Source organism: Meriones unguiculatus, chromosome X (assembly GCF_030254825.1).
Source record: "Meriones unguiculatus strain TT.TT164.6M chromosome X, Bangor_MerUng_6.1, whole genome shotgun sequence".
NCBI lineage: Eukaryota > Metazoa > Chordata > Mammalia > Rodentia > Muridae > Meriones > Meriones unguiculatus.
The window spans coordinates 97,697,361-97,719,464 of NC_083369.1; the positions used below are offsets into that span (position 1 = coordinate 97,697,361).

Sequence of the window (22,104 nt, forward strand, 5' to 3'; positions counted from 1 at the left end):
AATCAGCGTTTTCAGGACCATAGAAATAACTCCAAAATCTCATGTTTATCAGGACATGAACGGGGAAATCTCAGAAAACAGGCCATGTTTATGGTATTTATATTTGTCTTCCTTCTATCTCCCCCTCTCTACCTAGTCTGGCCTGGTCTGAGGAGCTAACAGTCCACATTCAGAGTGGAGCCATTACCCAATAGGCCCCCAGAGTTACCAAATGGAAGAGGAACTTATGTAAAGCTTAAATCTCATGGACAATTATTATTTGATCTATTCAGTCATTTCTTGGAAGGTACCACTTATGAGGTGGGTTATATTGGACCAAACTTTGAGGTCACTCAATATAAAACTCTATGTCAATAGGGTTATTGGAAGGAGGTTTTATAATAAAGGTGCAATCAAACAGGAGGAGCAATATTTATATTTCAGTTAACTGACACCATACCCAAAGGGTTGATTTCTAATACTGAAAAGAAACCAGCCTTGAAGAACTTAGCAACTGTCTTCATTAGCAGTGTAAACCTCAGGTTCTAGGAAACTTTTTGCTATGTGGTCCAGACTGGACTTGAACTCACTATATAGGCCAGGCTGGACTATGTCCTGACTCAGTCTTCTAAGTTCTGGGATTGTAAGCATATACTACCATGCCTACTTTTCTACTTACTTCCTCTAAAATATATGGCTTGTTTGAAGACTTTTTTTTTTTTTTTTTTTGAGACAGGGTTTCTCTGTGTGGCTCTGGCTGTCTTGGAACTTGCTTTGAGAGATCCAAAATTTGAAATTTGAATCTTGGGTAACATGACTATTGTCCTGGATAAAAGTTTAGACAAAAAAAGAGGGCAATTTGAGACAAACCTACCCTGCTGCTTGCACTAGAGAGATACCTTTGCCTGGCAACCCACCCAGATACCCCTAGCTGGTGACGAAGGTCACATAGCCCTGCTACTAAGAAAAATCACAAGATGTGCTAATTGTTTCCCCTCCTTAACAGGAACAGATAACCTGCAGATGGACAGGCCAGGACCATAATGGCCTTAGTGCCTAAAATAGACCAAGGCTTGGAAAAGGCTTGGAAATTCCCTCTTGTGGTTTTGCCCATTAAAACCCCTGTTCCCCCAAACCTCAGGGCCACATACCTCTCTGTTTCTACAGGGAGCTTGCTACCCAGGCTCAAGCTTGTAGTAAACCCTCATGTGTTTGCAGAAGAGTCGATTCCTGGTGGTCTCACGAACTGGGCATAACAGCTTTGTAGACCTGGCTGGCCTCAAACAGATATCTGCCTACCTCTGCTTCTGGATTGCAGGGGTTACAGATGTGCCACTGCACATGGTTGAACTAACAGTGCTGGTACTAAATACATGCATCATCATACCCAACCTAAGTTTTTGTTTGTTTGGTTGGTTGCTTGATTGTTTTTTTTTCTTTTTCTTTCTTTTTTTTTTTTTTTTTTTTTTTTTTTTTTTTTTTTTTTTGGTTTTCCAAGACAGGGATTCTCCGTGTAACCTTGGCTGTTCTGGACTCACTCTGTAGAACAGGCTAGTCTCAAACTCATGGAGAGTTGCCTGCCTCTGCTTCCCGAATGCTGGGATCAAAGGCATGCCTCACCAAGCCTGGCTGAAGATTTTTTTTTAATACAATTATACTACAACTGTGACACCAATTCATGTATCTTCAAGTGTTTTACATTTTTATGCCTAGGACTAGTAGACTGAAAAGTCTGGAATTGTAATGAATAGAAACAGTTGAGGTTAAGTTGTAGTTCTCAGGTAAATACTACTTGAAAAAAGAATTATCTCACTAGGGACTGGAGAGCTGGCTTAGCAGTTAAAAGCACCTGATGTACAGTCACGAAAATGTCAATAATGAAAACTAGAGTTCAGATCCCAAGACCACATAACAAGTCAGGTATCTAGCAAACACCTATAAGTAACTCTAGTGCTGAGATATCAACAACTTCTTCCAGCCTTTGCACACACACACACACACACACATACACACACACACACAAATACCAGACACATTCCTCTGCAATCATGCATGTACTCACATTTTTTGTGTGTTTGCATGAGATACTGTTTATTTAAAGTAAAATTAAAATAGTAACACAAAAGTAAGGCCAGGGTAGGCTACATAGTGAGTCCCAGACAAGTACAGGATACAGATTGAGACTCTGAATCAAAAAGTTCGATATATGAAAGCTTATAATAATAGTTCTTAAAGATATTCAACATCAGTGATTTAGGGAATGCATTTGCCACCACGTACACATCAGGGCATCTAGCTCTTATTTAGCCTAGCACTGTGAATTGTATCTACTGTGGTGAGACAAGGAGTGGATATAAAGATTGGAAAGGACAAAAAGAACTGCCCAGTTTGTACATGACATGATATTCTAGTTACAAAGTTTCTCAGTGTTAACAATAGGATCCCTACAAACAGACTGAAAGGTTAACTTTCTTACCAGGCACAAGATGAACACACAGAAATTTACATTTCAAGGACTGGAGGATGGCTCAGAAGTAAAGCACTATGTGAGAGGACCTGATTTGCATTCCCAGAACACATTTGTCAAAAGTCAGGCATGGAGGCACGGGTTTTTTGTTTGTTTGCTTGCTTGCTTGTTTTTGCTTTGGTGTGTGTGTGTTTTGTTTGTTTTGCTTCTTTGTTTCACCATTTAGGCATGACTGGCCTGGGTCTTGTTATGGAGACCAGGCTAGCCTCAGACTTGAAGAGGTCTGCCTGCCCCTGCCTCCTGAGTGCTTGGGATCAAAGGTATGTGCCATCATATCTGGCAGTGGCTCATGTTTTTAATTCCAGTCCTTGGGATGGCAGAGACAGATCCCTGGGACTAGCTGGCCTTCTGGTCTACTTAGAGGGCCACTGGACATTTAGAGACTGTACAAAAAAACAAAGTGACTGGCATTCCTTGGGTTGTCCTCTTGTCAGCATACAGGAACATTTACACATGCCTATGTATCCACAAAGGAATACATACATTTGCATGTCCATATACATGCATACAATGGTATATATCTAAATATATAGTAATAATAAGCAAACATATGGAGACTGAGATCAAAAGTTCAAAATCCTTTCTAATACCTTCAATAAAATTAATATTTTAGATTACCTTAACAAATGTATAAAGGATCTCAATGCCAAATTATACAAATTTCAGTAAAAGCAAAACATCCTAATGAGCAAAGACAGGTTCTGTTTGTGACTTAGGACAATCGGCACAGAAATGGTGTCAGTTCGCCCTCAGACTGGTCAACTTTTTTAGCACAATTTCAAGCAATGCCTTTTGCACTCACAGACAAGTTGACTCTAAAATTATATGAATAATAAGCATAGTCTGTAACTAAAGACACTCTGTAAAATAAAAATGAACATGGAGGGATCACTCCACTCCACATTAATATATGCACATGATTTGGTTGACACTGGTTACATCTAGATAAATTAATTGGAATTAGAAAATATACCTAGACGAAAATGCACTTACTGTACCTAACCTGCTAAGCATGGAGGCTGAGGAATCTTGGCAGGTTTGCCCTCAAAGTTGCCTCTGTGACTGAACCCTGCCTTGTATCACCAGAGACTATCTGGCTTTGGGTTGGATTTGGTTGAACCTGTTGATATAAAGATTAGATGTTAACCAGAAAGGGTGACCATCGAATACAACAGAAAAGGAACAAGATGCATCATTGATTTGATGGCACTGTGTGGGACAGCTAAGTGCACTATGAGAATAAAGTTACAATGAGTTCCTTGGCCTGGCTTCCTGGAAGAAGGGTGTTAACCTCCACAGGAGAGAATTTCTGGATATGGTTTTCTATAGAATTAGCAAAAGTAGTCCACAGGAGCTAACCGCTAATCCCCCCCACACACTTCTGATTCTGGCGCCCACCTTCCACACCACTCAGTATTTGTATGCAGGAGAAAGAATAACAAACTGGACAGATAGGACAAGCATTTGGGTGGTGAAGAACTTCGTGGAGAGAGGGTTCTCATCCATGTCAGTGGGGTGAAGCAAGTCTGGCCCTAGCACTGTTGCCACTCTGCAGCAGCTGGACCCTGGTTGAGATAATGCTTCTGAACTACAGCAGGGTTTCTGCCAGGATCCTGCGGAGTAGGGGGCGGAGCTGAGCAGCCTCAGGTCCAGTAGGAGGGCGGAGAGCTACGAAGGCAGCGGTGTTGGGGGTGGAGCAAGAGAAGCTGCAGAGAGCTGGGTTCCCGAGGGCAGAGCTGCGGGTGGTTCGGGGTGGCGCTACGCAGCGCACTGAGCTGGCTCTGCAGCAGGTGAGCGGCGAGCCAGACCAATGGCGGTGACTGCGGCCCTGTCAGCTGCTGCAGCCGCGGCGGCCCTGTCTGGCCTGGTGTTGCGACTGTCGCGTTGGGCGGCGACACATGGCTCCTACAGCGCCTTCTGCAAGGGGCTCACACGCACACTGCTCACCTTCTTCGACCTGGCCTGGCGGCTGCGCGTGAACTTCCCCTACTTCTACATGGTGGCCTCGGTGATGCTCAACGTCCGCCTGCAGGTGCGGATCGAGTGAGCAGACCCGCCGCCGCAGCGGCCCCTCGGGTGGAGAGGGCCATCCTCGCCACCCGCGCCCGGCGGCTGCAGGAAGGACGGTGGTGCCGCGCAGTGCCCCGCAACTGCAGCGGGCTGGGGGACGCAGGTGGCACGGCCCAGGCCCCTCCATTTTAGGTCTCTGCGCAGGACCCAAGGAACGGCATCCCATACCGCAAAACCCTTCACAACCCAGTCCTTTTCCTCCGCATCCAGAGAATCACCAGAGTCTGGCAAACCTGTTGCCTCCCATTGGCCGAAAGAGGGAGAACCTAAAAGAAGGGATGCTACCACAGCACTTGATTTACCAGGCCCTGTGCCTGAAGGTAGGCTGCGACAGGTTGGAATGGGAGCTGGCGGGTATGTGTCCAAGGCCTCTGAATACCCAGAGGACTGGTTTGTGGGAATAGGGAATACAGTCTGGGACACCTGCTGCTTAGCCAAAGCTGGGAAACTGAAAAGTAGGCGAGGCTCTGCCATGTTTTCTGGTACTGTGATTCAGTGATAGGGTTTTGGGCAGCCATGGCATCTTAGAGGGTCAGCTCATCACCAACACACAGACACGGAGCCCCTCTGCTCACCTTCCAGGCCTCCAGTCCCTTTTCTGCAGAGGCCTCCTGAGATGTCTCCTGAACCTTGACTGGGAGAGGATTGGGCCAGTGAGCTCCCAGGAAGGTCCTAGACAAGTAAATATTTATCCATTGGTCTCTAACTGTGTGAGGTGGGCAGATAAAATTGGCAGTTCCTTTCTGAAATAATCCCAGGCCTGTCCCCTTATTGACTGGGGGGCCCAAGATTACTCTCTGCAGCAGCTGTGCACAGATCTTCTCCAAACTGCCTCCAGGGCTGTGGGGATGGGGCAGGAGACTGGCCTCTGCCTGTTTCTCCCTCTTCTGCCCTAACCCGGTCTGAGGGCATTCCTGAGGCTGTGCATCTGCAGACAGGGAAGAGCAGGAAGTATTTAGGTCTAGCCATCTCTTTTCCCCACAGGCTGCTTCTCCACCCTCCCTGTCTGCCCACCCTCCTTGCAGCACCTGTGATGACCCTCCCTAGATCCAGGAGCCCATCTGCTGGCCATGAGCAGCCTGGCTGCTGTGTGCCATGCATCTGCAGAAGTGGGAAGGACTCCAGGAGCAGGCAGCTGCTCTCACAATAGGGTAGAGAAGGGGAGTGCACAAGGAGGCCAACTCTGGAGTCTTCCCATTTCTTTTTCAGGCCTTGGTTTTCTAGGTAGTGGCTCACTCCTTCTCTGACCATTTCAAGTCAGATCCCCACCCAGAGGTTCCACTGTCCCTGTAGCAGCCCAGGGAGAGGCTGAGTGAAGAGCTGCCTAGAAGAGGAAGGGCCTTTCTGGTGGGTGTCTGTGGGGTGGCTCAGGTCTCCTGGTCCCTGCATAAAAAAGATGCCAGTGTACTTTGGGCACTGTTACCTTCTAGCAACACCGTGAGGGAGAAGTGTTCTCCAACCTCTGAAGTCGATGGGGCTCAAGGAAGGGCCTGGAATTTGCCCTGTTACACATGAAAAAGAGTGGGGAGCTCAGCCTGTCCTGGACCCCCATTCTCCCACCCCTCTGCAGTTTCTTCATGACCTGGCAGGACATTGGGGTTGGGAGGGAATAGAGAGCTATCATGGGAGAAAGAAGAAACCATGGGAAGGGGAGCTGGGCATCTGCCTTTCCTTGCAGTGTTATAGAAGGTCATGTTGAAGATAGGAATCACTGTGGTGGGAGGCAGAGAAGGGAGTCTCATCCTCCTGGAAAGCCAAGTGCTCCCGGCAGAAAACAAACCTCCCACTTCAGTAGAGGTTGACCATGGGCTCCTGAACAGTTCTGTGGTGCAGACCTCTCAATTTGGTGGTAAGGGTAGGGGTAATGATGGCATTGTGGCTCATTGGTCAGAATGCCACCAAGAGAGTGAAGAGGCCGAGATCATTGCTATGACCCCATGTCTGTATCCCCAGGCTTGGGCGCCCATCCCTGGAATCACATGGGGGAATCCAGATGGGCTGAGAACAGTCCAGATAGTTCTGGGTAGGGTATGTGAATGGCCAAGAATGACCCAAGGGACACTCATTTCCTATTTTCCTCAGCTCCTGTGGTGCTGGCAGCTCAAGGCAGATGTATCCAGTCCTTGAGATGGAAACCTTCAACGTGCTGGGAAGCCCCAGGGACAGACTGGCCTGGGTACCCATCAAGAGTCAAGAACTGGATGATGATCTCCATCTCCCTCACTTCAGGAGCAACCACAGTCTGGTGGCTACTGTATTCCCTTCTACTGTTCCCCCACAGGCCATGACTGATGACATTCTTGCTGCTGCCAAGTTTCACTAAATAGTCTGTATATATGAATATGTATATGTGAATGTGTTTGTGTTGGGGATGGTACCACCGAGGAGGAGCTTTACAGGGGTCCTGCTGTTTCTATACAGGGAGGACCTTGGTCTACTCAGATAAATGAGTCTGATGTCCCTTTCTCTTAGACCTCCCACTACAGGGATACTTCTTGCCCATGCCCAGGCATGGACTATGGTGTAAGGTCAGAGGTACTAACATTGGACTGGACTCTGGGTTCAGTGGTGTCAGCCAGGAGAGAAGCAGAACTTAGACCCTGCTTTGTGTTCCTCTCCCATGATGGCTCCGAGTAGTCTGTGAACTTGTTTTCCCTGGCCCCTTGACTACTTTTGTTCCTCTGCCCTTGCTTCAAGATAGGCTTGTGAAGCAAGACTGCTTAATTTCTAGTCTGTATTGCAGGCAGCAGAGCTTCAGTCAATTCAGAGATTTAACCTGGATGACCTAACATTGCCATATGTGATGAACTCTACATAGCCAGCACTGTCTGCTCAGAGATGCAGTTTCTGATGTTGTCACATGTTGTCTCCCAAAGTTAAAAGAAAATCCTTGAGTTCTATACATTGAACACTGCCTGGTTGCCTCCTTTTTCTGCTTGGTGCCATATTGTACCCTGGGTGGGGAAATAGGTGGGCATAGGACAGCAAGCTCAAAGCCAAGAGGGCCATTCAAGAGCTGGGAAGGGAAACCTTTCCTTCTTCAGAACCTCCTTCCAGATCACCCTTGACAGGACCACCACCCTCTGCTTTCCCTGTCTCTACCCCCCGCCTCATACACACTAAATGGACAATAGTTGAGCAGCTCCAGAATGTTCCAGTTGGTCAAGCAGCATAGGTCTTGTCTTTGCTTCTAGAGACTAACAACAACAACAAAAAATGATTAATTGAAGTTGAACTTCACGAGTAAAAGGAAGTCTAATTACAGTCTTCTGCTGAGGCCACTGTGTAGCTCAGAGACTTCTGAAAAGATAAACCACCCATAAGCATTCTTGCTTTGTGCCTGTTTTCTCTTAGTCTTGGGAAGGATCTGAAGTCTGTCCACTCAGAGTAACATTACCCAGTAAAAACCAAGAAACTGCTAGTGTTGAGTTAAGAAGGTGGTTGGCAGGCAATCAAAAAAACTAGATGAGATGAAGTTGGGAAAGATCGGTGGTGGTGGTGCATGCTTTTAATCCCAGCACTCAAGAGGCAGAGGCAGGCGGATCTCTGTCAGCCTGGTCTACAAAGCAAGTCCAGGACATCCAGGGCTGCACAGAGAAACCCTTTCTTGGCAAAAAAGCAAGAGAGTGAGTGACAGAGAGGGGGCAGATTTCTTGAGTTCAAGGCCAGCATGGACTACACAAAGAAACCATGTCTTGAAACTCTCCCTGCTTAAAAAAAAAAAGTTGGAGAACATAGGGGAGGATTAAGAGAGGGAATAAGGCTCAAGAGGAGGGCAGGATTAGGGAGGAAGATAGGAGGCAGGAGGGGGAGCTCAAGGCTGATATCTGTCTGGTGTCCCAAAGAGGCCAGAAGCCTGAGAGGAAGAGACTGAAGCATATGGGAGGGTATCCACTATATGCTATGCTATACACCACATACCATGCTCCTGCTGAGGAGCATAGCCTGATTTTAGGGGCTTCCGAGGGGTCAGAGAGCCGTAATAAGGACAGACAGCACTCCTAGCAACACTAGATGTGGGCCCATGTAGCATCTGCCAGATACATAGACCCAAGTCCCTGAGTTCTACTCTTTTCAGCCTGCTTACCTCCTCAGGTTGTCAATGGTCCTAGCACTCTCAGATCACATGGCCCAGCAAACCAAGAAGTGAAATACCCAACCCAGAACCAGGATCCCAGGCATGATTATGAAAGAAGGCCATTACCTAGTGCTTGCTACAGAGGAGTCAGGCAGGCTTGGGCTGCAATGGTGTTAGGTGGTGCCCAGAAAGCCTGAGTCAGGCTCTCCTTAGTTCTGCATGATCCTTGGTACAGCAGAGCATGCCACACACAACCTTGCATGAGTTTGTTAAGTAACCTTCAAGTCATCAGGTCACGGGGCAGCCTTGTTACTAGGAGAAGAAGGAACCAATGATAAAAACTGACATCTGAGGAGATCTTGCCGGCCAATGGCACCATGTCACACACTTTGCATTCTAAATCTCAGCACAGGACTGAACCATCGTCTTGTGTCCCCAGACGGGGTAGGGGTATAAAATTGATCATGAAGCAGAAGCACATTTCCTGAACCCCTGTCTATGCAGGAATAAAAAGGTGGGCTGGAAGATGGTGGTATAGCAAACGTTAAAAAAAAAAAGTCCTCTCTGCATGGGGTCCAGGACTCAGACAAAAGAAGTCTGGGCTTTGGGGAGAAGAACAGGCCTGCTCCAAATGGAGCTCCCTATGGGAAGCCGCTGGGGCCGTGCAGAGATGGGATAGCTTCTCTCCATACCACTTGCAGAAACTTCTAATTTAAGTGACTGAGTCAGAGGAGAATAAGTTGCCAGTAGTCTGGCAGTGCTGGGGTAAACAGAGTGAATATATGAGAGGAAGGAAGATCAAACAGGAGCCTCGCCACACTTGACCCTCCTGAGCACCCACCATAATGTATAGCCCAAGCTGCCGAGTCTTGAATGAATGCATGGGGCAGGGTATGAGTGAAACTGACCTGAGTTTAATCCTGTTCCTCATTCCTCCCACTTCTTGCTCATCATTCCTTATTACTGAGTTGTATTTTTTTTCTGCGTTCAAAGCTGCCTCAGCCCCTTGTATGAAGGTATTATGCATTTCTCAGTGTTTCATCATTTCCCTTTGTTGCTGTTCACAGCTTTTTTTTTTTTTTTTTTTTTTTGAGGTTTTGTGGGAGGGTGGGAGCTTATTTTTGTTTGTTGTTATAAAGTTTTATAGATGATGAAATGGCAGCTGTCATCAAGGGTAGATATGTGGCATATTCATGATCGGTTCTAAATATATGCTTTTACATGTGGGTTAAAGGACAGGCCTGGTTCAGGGCTTTTGTTTAGTTTCAAAATTGTGATGCCGGCTCATTTTCCTTTCTCAGCCAGGAATGAGAGTCCTTTTTTTTTTTTTTTTTTTTTTTTTTTTGAGGAAAGGGTAATAATTCTGGGTCACAATAGCTTTTTAAAAACGCTACAGTCCTTTGTGTGTGTGTGTGTGTGTTTGTGTGTGTGTGTTTCAAGCTAGATACAGTTCTCGCTCTTTCCAAGACTTGAACCGAACCCATTACTTTGCTAAAACTTTTCTCTCACTATTCATGGCCAAAGTTAAATCTGGTCTCCTACTCTCTGTGGACAGAGAACTTAATCCTTCCCTTCTTTTTGTTGTCTATAAGACTTAAACAAGGTATCGAAATCCTTCAGTTTGATACATTAAAATGGCTAATTTTGAGCATTCATTTTAGGTTCTTTTGAATACATATAAGGGAAACATGTGTTCATACGGCCATTGGTCACTTGTGATTCTCTTTTCAAATGCAAACAGTAAGGTTTTTTTGTTTGTTTGTTTTTGTTTTCCAAGACAGGGTTTCTCTGGTAGCCCTGGCTGTCCTGTCCTCACTTCGTAGACCAGGCTGGCCTCAAACTCACCGAGATACACCTGCCTCTGCCTCCCTGAGTGCTGGGATTAATGGCCTGCACTACTACACCTGTCTAAGTGGTAAGTTTTTAAAAAGAAGAAATGGAGTATTCTTTTCCATGATTGATTCATGGGAAATGATTTCAGGCCAGAATGACAGCTTGAACTTACCTCATAGACAAGGCTAGCTCATTCTATCCTCTACCCTTTCCTCTAACACATAGGGAGAATGAATGTCATCATTTAGAAACACTAACAGAATGCATGTTATCATTTAGAAACACTAGATGATCTCACAAGTGAAACAGAAAAACACTTTGGGACCAGAAACAGCAGGCTCATAGAGTGATGAGTGGAACTGAAAGGGGCATAACACTTGAAGTTAGGATTGAAAGCAGGTCTGGGAGACCAGGAAAACCAGCAAGAAATAAACAGCTACTCTGTGTATGGTGGTAGATAGGGGACTGGAAATGTGTGATTTATATGGAATTCTGAGACACCAGTCTGCCATGAATGAGAACCACAATATCATGAATAAGAACCAGGTCTCTTAACTTGTCCACTTGTGACTCACGAATATTAATTCTCATGTCCAAACCATGGCTTAAAACACATTCACCTCCAAGACTCAGTCCCCAAGAGAAACTTCCTTTCAACATAGAGTTTATGCATGGCATTGAGATGGACACCTGGCTTGGGCTTACGTGCCCATGCATAAGAACTTAGGAATTTACTATTCATTAAATATTTTTTCTTTTAATTTTTACTTATTCATTTTACATCCCCGTTATCGCCCTTTCCCTTCTCTCCTCTAGGTCCCACCCTACCTCCCTCTTTCTCCTATCCCCCCCTTCCTCTACTCCTCAGAGAAGGAAAGACTCTACCCACCCACCCACTCCAGCATATCAAGTAGCATCAGGATTGAGCATATCCTCTTCCCCAGTGGCCTGGCGAGGTAGTCCCACCAGAGGAAAGTGATTGAAAAGCAGGCAACAGAGTCCATGTAAGAGTCGGCTCCCATTCCCTTTCCTAAGGGACCCACAGAAAGCCTGAGCTGCCCATGGGCTACATATATGTAGAGGGCCAAGTTCCAGTCTATGCATGGTCCTTGGTTGGTGCTTCAGTCTCCACAGCTCCCCACCCTGAGTCCTGGTTAGTTGGTTTTGTTGGTCTTCTTGGGGGGCTCCTGTCCCCTCCAGTCCTTCTATCCTTTCCCCCACTCTTCCACAAGACTTCCTATGCTCTACCCAATGTTTGGTTGTGGGTCTCTGTGTCTGTTTCCATTAGCTGCTGGGTGCAGCCTCTCAGAGGACAGATTAAGCTAACTCCCATCCACAAACATAGCAGAATGTCACTGATTGTGTCAGGGGTTATTCATTAATTCTTAATGAAAGACTTACTCAAGGGTGTGTGTTAGCAGTAAAAACAAGAAAACCAAGAGGAAGTCGTAGAAGAGTTACAAAAATAGCAAGCAAATACTCATTAAAAAGAGTTTTAGATGGATCCAAAACAGCAGATTAGAAGCGAGCAGTACTTACTAGTTTCTTCAGAATCAAAATAGGCAAGGAAAACTCCAGTGAGGTAGGCTGACTGAGGGACTGCACTGAACATTAGTGTTGGATGGATGGATTTGGAGGGACCTGGAGACTTGGATGGATCAGAGATCAGAGATCAGGATCAGAGATCAAGAAAGAGTACGGAGTCTGCACTGGTGCGGAAGCCTGGTTAAGGGGCTAAATAGAAAAAGAAGGCAAAGCAGTGGGCAAACCTAAAACAGAAAGGAATGCAGAACAGAAAAGGTAGTGCTAATTTAGCAGGCACAGGACCTTCAGAAAAGGCTGGTGCCTGAGAAGCGCACACAACTGTGATGCCGTAAGGGAAGCCGCCCTGAAAAGGGTGCACTCCAGCTCTTCTTTGGCGAACATGAATTTTCCTGTGTTTTTCTTGTCCAGGGGGATTCCCAGCAAGCTTTGCCAGACTGTACTGTATGGCATCCAGTTTGTGGCTCAATGTGGACCTAACAGTATTCCACTAAAGCAAGTTCACTGAAAATTTTACGTGTGGGATTAGGATCACAAACAAGACAGGAATGGAGCCCACTTCCCATTGTTACCAGCGGCTCTAGCAGGAGACTGAATGGGCATGTGCAATCCCCTGCACTTACCTGGGCTACAAAGCCTCTAGTGCAGGTGGTGGAAATGCAGGATCTGCTGTGCCTATACCTAGTATAATTTGTTTTCCTCTCCTGCTGAGTGGGCTTGGGTGGGGGTGCCTGAGATCCAGATGTGCAGCAAGGCTGTCAAGCAAGCTCTGTGGCTAAAAGGAGTTAATCTGGTCCGAAGAAACTCCAGGTGGGGGAACTTTGATTCCACGCTGCCTTATACTAGCAAGCAGGAAAACTGAAACCATTTGAATGAGCTTTCATTTCCAAAAACTCCTCCTGCCAATTGCTCTCTCCCTGGTGTACACAGCCCAAGAAGACAAGAACAGAAATGAAGAGTGGCAAGGGTAGTGGATACCTAATTACACAAACACTGCGATGGAATATTTTTTTTCATTAAGGTTTTGTTTCTTACTAACAAACTATTCAAGAGTTATGGGCCATGGTTAAAAAGACCAAACTAATGGGGCAGAGCGATGGCTCAGTACTCCTCTTGCAGAGGACCTAAGATTGGTTACCAGCACTCATGTTGAGCGTATCACAACTGCCTGTAATTCTAGATCAATAAGCTTCAAGGCCTTCTCTGGCCTCTGTGAGCATCTTCACTTGGGAGCATATTACCCATTGCCTTTCTCCCCATATTAAAAAGAAAATAGTCATGTAAAAAAAAAGTCTGAGCAGTGGTTGGGAACACCTATAATCCCATCAGGCAGAGGAGGGAATAGGGGCTATCTCTGTGAGTTTGAGGCCAACCTGTTTATAGAGCTAGTTGCAGGACAGTCAGGACTACAGAGAGAAACCCTGCCAGGGGAAGGGAGGAATCTCCAATTAAAAAGCAAATACTGGCTGATTAGATTAAAATTTAATTGTTTGCTTCCTTCCACAAGTACATGAGTGTAGGAAGTCATAAAAAGCCAAACCATGGAAGCTGGTATACTCCAAGCAAATGGACTCTTTATTTGTTTGTTTGTTTGTTTGTTTTTTGAGAAAGGGTTTCGTTGTGTAGCCTTGGCTGTCCTGAACTCACTTTGTAGACCAGGCTGGCCTTGAACTCACAGAGATCCGCCTGCCTCTGCCTCCTTCTGGAGTGCAAGGACAGGCGTGCATCACTGTGCCCAGCAGCAAATGGACTTCTATAGCAAACAGAATCGGCTGAAATTATTTCAAGCAAAACAAAGCTCAAGCTGCGTTCAAGGGTACTCTGGGGTACAAGTGTAAGACCTGGGGTCTCACAGCTCAGGAGTTCAATCGCGCCCTTCCCAGAAACTCCCCCAGACCAAGACTCGTTGCAAAAGCAAGAGGTTTATTAACCATTGTACAACAGGGTCACCCCTGCCGGTCAGCAAAGAGTGGCACCAGGAGACAAAGGTCTTTAGGTTTTTAAAAGAAAAATTGCGGGAAATTTGAAGTTGCAGTTTTGGCAATTTAGGATTGGATGAGGAAGTTATAAAGTAAGATAATTGGTTAGTCTTAGGTGTTCAAGCTTGGCCAGTCCTGCCAAGTGTGGATGCAGCTCCAATTTAAGGTGGGGGTGGTTAGCTCATCCTTGAAGATTAGGGGCTACAGACTTTTGGCTGGAGGTCAAAAGCTACTCAGAAGAAGTCTAGGTTCGTTGCTAAGAAACATTATCTCAAAGACAATGGTCTGGTCCTTCTTTTGCTGAGTGAAGGTCATTGCTTGCTTGCCCTTTTTTTTTTATATCTGTCCTCACAGATAGGGTCACATTCCTTCACTCTCTGGAAAGGTACTAAGAGGCTTTAGCTTAGCCTGGACCTAAAACTCAAAACTATAGGCTTTAGAAGACATATAGGTTACAAAGTTAGTCTAACCCTTTCACAAGTAAAATAAAATTAAGCAAGCTTGGATAGACCAGGTTCACATGTTTTCTTTCACATATGTGGCATCTAGGGAAAAAGTCACAAAAGTGGAATGATTGAAACTTATAGAGAAGAGAGAAAAAAGTTCAGATAAACATGGAGAGGCAGAGTGAGAGGGTATTTGAGAAAATGAATATAATCGGTGTCTTCTTTGTGTGCATGAAAAGTCATAATTTATTGGTACAATAAATTAAAATATATTGAATATATGTTAAAATATAGTCAAAACCAAGTTTTTAAAGGGGCTTAAGGTATCCATACATGAGATTAGCACATGAAGAAGGAGAAAAAGAATGGTTAACAGTTTTTAGAACTTACTTTCTGTCAGGCACTGTTTTAAACACATCACATAGACTAGATAGTACAATAGTCAGGGGGAGCTCCAAAATAGATATTCAGAGAATCCCTCTGAGGAAATGAAGCTGACAGAAGTAAAGCAACTTGCTAAAGGCTGAACATGTAGTAGACTGAGTTTGTGAGCCCAGGAAGTTTTACGGGTAGTTTTGGAGGTCTAAACATCTAGTGCCAAAAAGAGAGGGTGGAGAGAGAAAAAAAGAAAGAAGAAAAACAATTTGCCTGAGGCTAAACTGAAAGGCAACTGCTGTGCTTGCAGACAGGAGCCTAGCATAAGTGTCTTCTGAGAGGTTTCACCCAGCAGCTGACTCTGCCTTTGAATCCCTTTCCCCTAGCTGGCCTGCCTTGTCAGGCCTCATGGGTAGAGGATACCTTTAGTCCTGCTTCAAGGTGCCAGCATGGGCCTCCCCTTCTCTGAGAAGAAGGAGATGGGGGAAATGGGAGGAGGGGCCTGAGGGTGGACTTGGGAGGAGAGGAGGGAGGGGCCTGGGATTAGTTTGCAAAGTAATTAAATAAAGAAATAAAGAGGAAACTTCAAAACAAGAAAAAAGAAAGTAACAATGTAATTTCTTTGGTATGGTGTTGGAAGCACAGCACCAAGGTCCTTGCTCCCACAGCTCTCCAATGAAAATGAAATAATAAAATAAAATAATAAAATAAAACCTGTCCTGCCTGTCCTGCCACCCAGAAATCTAGGTATTGGAAATGATTAAAAGCCTGGTGATCTGCATTATCTGTTAGGCCAGGCCATATCAAGCACTAACAACCAGAACTAGAGATACTTAACAGTCTAAATGACCCTCACTTATCTATATAGCCACAGGCTCCCCAGGCTCCCACAACAAGGACCAAAGATGGCTAATAGCTCAAAAGACCTCTACCCTGTATGACTGAGACCAGGCCAGAGTCTTCCTTACGCCTTAAGCTAGTACAGGTAGCCTATCTCTAGAACCCATCTTCTTAGAAGAATGTCCATGTGCCCTGAGTTTCAATGTAATTACACTTCCATGTGCACCTGGGGTTGTGTTACACCAGGAAAGCATTTTTTCAAATTATGCTGTTTTTAAACTTGTGGAGAATAAGCAGCCTAAGATGAGTTTTCATCTCTTTGAGGTTTGCTTCTCTTCCTGGATACCAGTAGGGTCTCTCTCAGTGGGGGAGATTTAAAGAGAACCTAATATTGACTCTGTGGCATGGTTATTTGTAACCACTCTTTTGCAAATCTACAACAAAAAAGAGCATGTGGGGCAAAAAAAAAAAATGTTTATTGTGAAGAGAAAAAGAGCACCAGGAAATTTAATGCTGCAGCCAGCTTATTCTAGAAGAGATAAGGAGATCAAGAGAAGCCAAATCTGCTTTGGAATGAAGAGAAGGATACTCTTGGGGAAAGACCCCAACCAGCTAAACTCCCAACTTCTGGGGGGGGAAAGGCTTAAGGATTATGTTTTGCTCTTTAAAAGTAACAGCAAGCTGGTTGTGGTGGAGCACACTGGTAGAACGCAGCTTCTTCAAGATTTCAGGACAGCCTGAGCTCCACATTTTGAACCAAACATAGTCCATGTCACACACCTTTAATCCCAGCATTTGGGAGGCATAGGCAGGTGGATCTCTGTGAGTTTGAGGCCAGCATAGATATGCATAGCATAGTGAGTTCCAGGACAGACAGGACTATCTAGAAAAACCCTGTCTCAAACAACAAAAACCAACCGAACAAAAAAGAGCAACAATAAATAACAAATAAGAGCTGGTAGAAATCTGAGCCAAGGGTGTCAGACTCCATCCTAACTGGGCAGACAAACTTAGAAGTATTGTACATATGGTTCATATTTTAGAGTCACGAATGATACAAGAATAATGGGGTTGTGAAATCTTCCTCCTCTACAAGGAAAAGTTGCTGTGGCAAGGCAGGCCTTGAACGAAGGCCCTGATAGGGCAAGAGGCCATTGCTTCAAGCTGTGTAAGTGAAGCTTGGTTCCATTGGAGACTGCAAGATGTCAGAGGTACCAGAGCTATGGGGTATTTGCCAAGAAGAGCTTCATACAAAGGAGTGGAACTATCACAAGAGAAAGAAAGATGCTGCAGGCAACAAAGCTAAAGAGGTGCAGTCCTATATGCCTGACATCGAACGCATAGCTGCAGGATTTGGTGTTTGTTCTGCTGGGTTTCTGTCTTGCTTTGGTCCAACATTTCTTCACGATGCCCAAATTTTTTCCTTTTGGACTGATGTGAGTACTCAGCTGCTGCTCCATCCAACGTGCCTGCTGCTTGCTTCCATGCTGCTCTACCATGATAGACTAGTAACCCTCTGGAATCAAAACTTCAAAATATTGGAAAGCCTGTCCAAGAGAGAGAGAGAGAGAGAGATAAAAGAAAAAAGAAAAAGAAACTCACCTATCCCGTGGGCACTGTGAACTATTTAAAACCAGAGGAAGGAACTTTAGATTTACATCTTCTAAGGCTTCATTACCAAGCCTCGTGGAAGAATGGTGAAATAGTTACTCATCAAACTGGTTACCATTCTTATTTGGAAGAGTGTTTGGGAGACGTTTCCAAAATTTAAGTCTCTCTCAAAAGCCAAAGACCTTGGCAGTCAGGAAGAGCTGATAATTTGAAGATGATAATTTGAAGGACAGTACAAGCTGCCCAGAAAATGCTCACTTGCAGGCAAATGTTGCAGTTGCAGCTCCATATTTGTTTTTGTGCTATCTTACACTGATAATAGGATGCCCAGATACCCCCTTTTATTCCTCTCAGGAGGCATACATTTAAATCTTTTAGGACACCATGTCTTTGACTGTGTCCCCTCCTGAATTTCCTTCAAATTTTACTGTGGTGAAATTTTACTTAAAATATAATTGTTACATATGTGTATGCATATGAGTAAATACATAAATGCAAAAAAAGAGCCTGGTGCCAGGAGTAGATGATACCAAAATGGATAGCATCATGTTAGAAGACTATGTAACAAGGTGAGAAATAACATTGAGAGAACTGCTTGCAAGAGAAAGGGAAACCAGGCTCACAACTTGTTCTTGTGGAAGCCAGCCACTGTCTGAGACCAGCATCAATCTCTTCAGGAGTGGGTTCCTGATACAATCACCTCCCACTAGGTGACACCCCAAATAGTCCTACCACCTTTAAATCTTTTAAGATGAGATTTTGGAGAACAACTGTGATGGCTATTCTTGGTTGTCAACTTGAATATACCTGAAATAAACTACATTCCAGAAATGGAGGACACACCTGTAAGAGATTTTCTGCTTGGTTTGAGGTGGGGGAATACAATTCTAGTCCAGATTTTTGAAGTAGGAAGACACATACCTTTGGTCTGCAGTTGAGGCAGGAAGATACACCTTTAATCTAGGTCACGTCTTCTGCTGGAGGCCTATATAAGGACATGGAAGGAAGATTTTGCTCTTTACTTGCTTGCCCTCACCTTGCTAGCACATTCATTCCTTCACTGGTCTTGGAGCCTAATTCTTTGAGATTCTAACGTCTATTGAAGATCAGCCAAGACATTCTGCCTTGTGGCCTGAGCAACTTCTGGATTCTTGAACTTTCTGTTTATAACCAGCCCTTGTTGGATTAGTTGGACTGTAGCCTGTAAATCAGTCCAATAAATCCCATACGTATTTAGGGATTTGACATTTCCACAGCCTCCTGATCAGTTATAGCAAAATATCTCAGAATTAGCATATACCAGAAACAATTGTTCAAAGCACAGCAGGGCTGGGATTTCCTCAAATAAAGCCAATGGATTTGGGGCATTCTTTTTACCAGATGAAGACAGTTGACATAGCCCATAACTGCTGCATTGCAAAAAACTGAGGGGCTTCCCTTAATCTAGGAAAGATTATATGGCAAACAGTGGCAGTGACTGGATCATGTCTAAATGGACTGATCATATCCAAATTGCTTTCTGGCAGTACTCCTCCCTATCAGGCAAGCTGGAGAATTGCATGCAGCATGGAGGAGTCTATGGTTCATGCTCTACTCATAGTAGCCTTGTGTGTGGTTGTCACTGGTGTTGAAAGGCTAAAGGAATGATTGTGTCATTGGCACCTGGAACTGCCGTAGCTCTCACTCACTCTTCCTCTCTCTGGATCTACTACTTCCTAGGTCAGGAGGCCCAAGAAAACAGTAAGAAGCCTAGTTCCATTACTGATTGGAAGAAGTGTCTGGCATAGAACATGAAGGTACCCAATATGATTTTGTGAAAATGAGCCAATAAGCAAAAGCTGGAAGTCAGCAAGGTATTCACTTCAAATGAAGAAGGAAACTCTGTTGACAGAGGGGCTTGTGATATAATTATGAATCCCAAGACTGGCAGAGAGCACACCAGCAGTTGTTGAAGGCAACACTTTGGCTAGTCCTTACCCTAGGGCATTTACCTGGTGTCATGTTCTGGTAAGGGAGCACTGTCTCAAGAACTAGATTGCTGAGATGAGTGATCTTCTCCATGAAAAACACTGCCCCCTTGCTGAAGAGGGCTGTTCGATTGCCTGGGGATTCAGAGTTCCTTTCAAAGTTGGTTACATAGGTGAGGTACAGCATACAGGGCATAGGGCATGTTTCTGTTTATGAAAGCAATTGAGAAATCTTATTGGGATGCTGAACAAGTTCACTTCTAGTGACTTAATAAATTAAATTCAAAGAAAAATTATTGATGGAGCCTGGCAGTGGTGGTGCACAGCTTTGATCCCAGCACTCAGGAGTCAGAGGGAGGTGCATCCATGAGTGCAAAGCCAACCATAGGCCACACAGAGAAACCCTGTCTTGAATAAAACAAACAAAAAGGAACTATTGTTGCTTAGATTATTTATTTATCTATTCTAATAACATGTAACATGGACCTAGGATTGACACAAATTGCTCTAAGTTTGTTGATGGTTAAAGAAAAATCCAAACCAAACCAAACCAAACCAAACCAAGCAAACAAAAAAAAAAAAACAGAACAATCACAAATCTTTACCAAGGATTTATTTGAAGACAAGCCACAGATAAACAGGATATTTGACAATTAACCCATGAAATGAGAAATGGAAGATGTTACGGACAAATAAATCTTGAATATATAGCATGAGAAGATTGAAAAATTGAAGGCATCCTAGCACAGGAAAGGTGGAGGGAAAAGAGGACCAGAAGTTGAAAGTCACTCTCACCTCATAAGGAGCTTGTTATTAGCCTTTGACTCAATGAGCTGCTGTCTCAAAACAAAACAAAACAAAACAAAACAAAACAATAAAAAAATGTGAATTGAAAGAACAAAATAGAAAGCCAAGAGGAAACATGGAACAAGGGATACAAATGTTTTCCTTATGATCTTTTCACTGGGGTCATAGAAATTGCTCTCCTGTTTTTGAGCAATTTCTCTGTTTCAGAAAACTAAACATTTTCCAGAAACAGCACACACTTAAGGTACATATTTAGGCCGAAGCTTCAGTGAATCTGAGGTGACATAGATGGAGAGAGGATTTTATCATCTTGTGTCTTTCCTGAAGGGAAGTAATATGGACTTGGAAAAGTTAGAAAAGTTGATGGAGAAGCATAATCTGCAATTGGAGGCTCTGTCCCTCTTCCACACTCTGTAATCAGCAGATTGCTTTCCCAGCCCACTGCTTGTTCTCACCCTGTCTTGGGAAACTAGCAATACCTGGGTGCTATGTAAGGGACCCCACAGGCCTGAATCCCACCTCACTCCAATTAAAAGAAAATCTCTAGGAATGTGTTCTGGGGCTCAGAATACTAATTGTAGTGACCTTTAACTCCTTATAATCCAGGATAAGAGATCAGAAAGAATTGACTGAGAAAAAAAAATAAGGTGGATAAGATGCCTATTATTTTCCTCACTCACCTGTCCCATTCCAAGATAGGTGTGTGTTCAGGTGTTTGTGTATTTCATAAATGTCCACCTGCAGGTGTGTGGTGTCATGAGTATGAGTGTGCATGTATCTGGAGACCTGAGAGCAGCCACAGATGGTGTTTCTCACAAGCTAGCAGCCTTCCTTTTGGAGACACGGTATCTTATTGAACCTGGTTCTTGATAAGTCAACTAGCAAGCCCCATGGATCTTCCTATCTGTGTCTACAGTCCTGGCATTGCAAGTATATGCTACCATGTTAGACTTTCTATGTCAGTGTTGGGAATCAAACTCAGGTCCTTATGCTTGCAGCTTGCACAGAATGCACTTCACTGGTGAGCTAAACCTCAGCCCCCTACATATTCTCATCTGTATCGCTCTTGAAACTCATGGTCAGTCTCCATTAGCTAAACAACAGCTAGCTATTACTGGGAATCTCTGACCCCACTAGCTACTTCTCTCCTTCCTTCACAACCAGTTTCAGTAGGATGATTGATTGTTTTTCTTTTGAGCAGCTGAGTGTAACCCCTATTAATGCTTCAAAAACAAACTCTGTGACTGGGAGCTTAATTTTATGTGTGCCTTTTGTATTATTTCCAAACTATTTCCTCTGAAAAGTCTTGTCATGTCTATAAGAAAACAGGTTCCTCTATAAGGCATCAAACCTAAAGGAGTGGAGGGAACATTTAAATGTAATTCTTCCTGCTTTTACAAAAGTTACTGTAACTTGAAATATTCCCTTGCATGGTTTGTATTAGATATACATTATTTCTTGTGCACTGCTTAAGAGAGATGACCTTATCAACCTTCTGACAGAGAGGAATTTACAATCTTCTAGGGTCAACAGCTTAGACTTTAAGTCTCCTCTCCTCTATGGTCTTCATAATTAGATCAAGTTTCAACTGCCCACAGGGTTTATCATAAACTTACTCACACTCAGTGTCCTCTTCAAGAGACACAATCTGAGACACAGGTAAGAGCACATGTCTCAGTCCAGTGCAGTGGCACACACCTGTAATCCCATCACTCTGGGAGGCAGAGGCTGGCTGATCTGTGAGCTCAAGGCCAGCCTGGTCTACAAAGTCCAGGACAGCCAAGACTACACAGAAAAAAAAAAAACTGTCTCAAAAACAAACAAACAAACAAACAATAAAAGAACACATGTCTCAACCTGCTACCTGCAGTCAAAGTTCATTACAGAGACTTTGCAACCTTAGGAAAGGGGCTTGCCATTTCAGAGCCTGGGCTCCTTTACCAGAGAACAGTTAAAGTTCTTAGACTCACACCTGTAGTGGCCACTGTGGATAAATCTGCCATGTGGCAACCACCACATGAATATTGATTGCTACTAGGTATGTTAATTG

General features: G+C 44.3%; 1 protein-coding gene across 1 annotated transcript; it reads left to right on the top strand.

Moving 5' to 3' along the window:
- The first annotated feature begins 4,171 nt into the window (after positions 1 to 4,171).
- Positions 4,172 to 7,503, top strand: LOC110542247 (small integral membrane protein 10-like protein 2A). The gene is made up of 2 exons (XM_021628878.2): positions 4,172 to 4,896; positions 6,659 to 7,503. The coding sequence occupies exon 1, from the start codon at positions 4,317 to 4,319 to the stop codon at positions 4,551 to 4,553; it is 237 nt and encodes a 78-aa protein (XP_021484553.1). The 5' UTR covers positions 4,172 to 4,316; the 3' UTR covers positions 4,554 to 4,896; positions 6,659 to 7,503.
- Positions 7,504 to 22,104: the final 14,601 nt, after the last annotated feature.

Excerpts from the sequence above, each read along its gene's own strand:
- LOC110542247 (XM_021628878.2), top strand. The coding sequence starts at position 4,317 with ATGGCGGTGACTGCGGCCCTGTCAGCTGCTGCAGCCGCGGCGGCCCTG.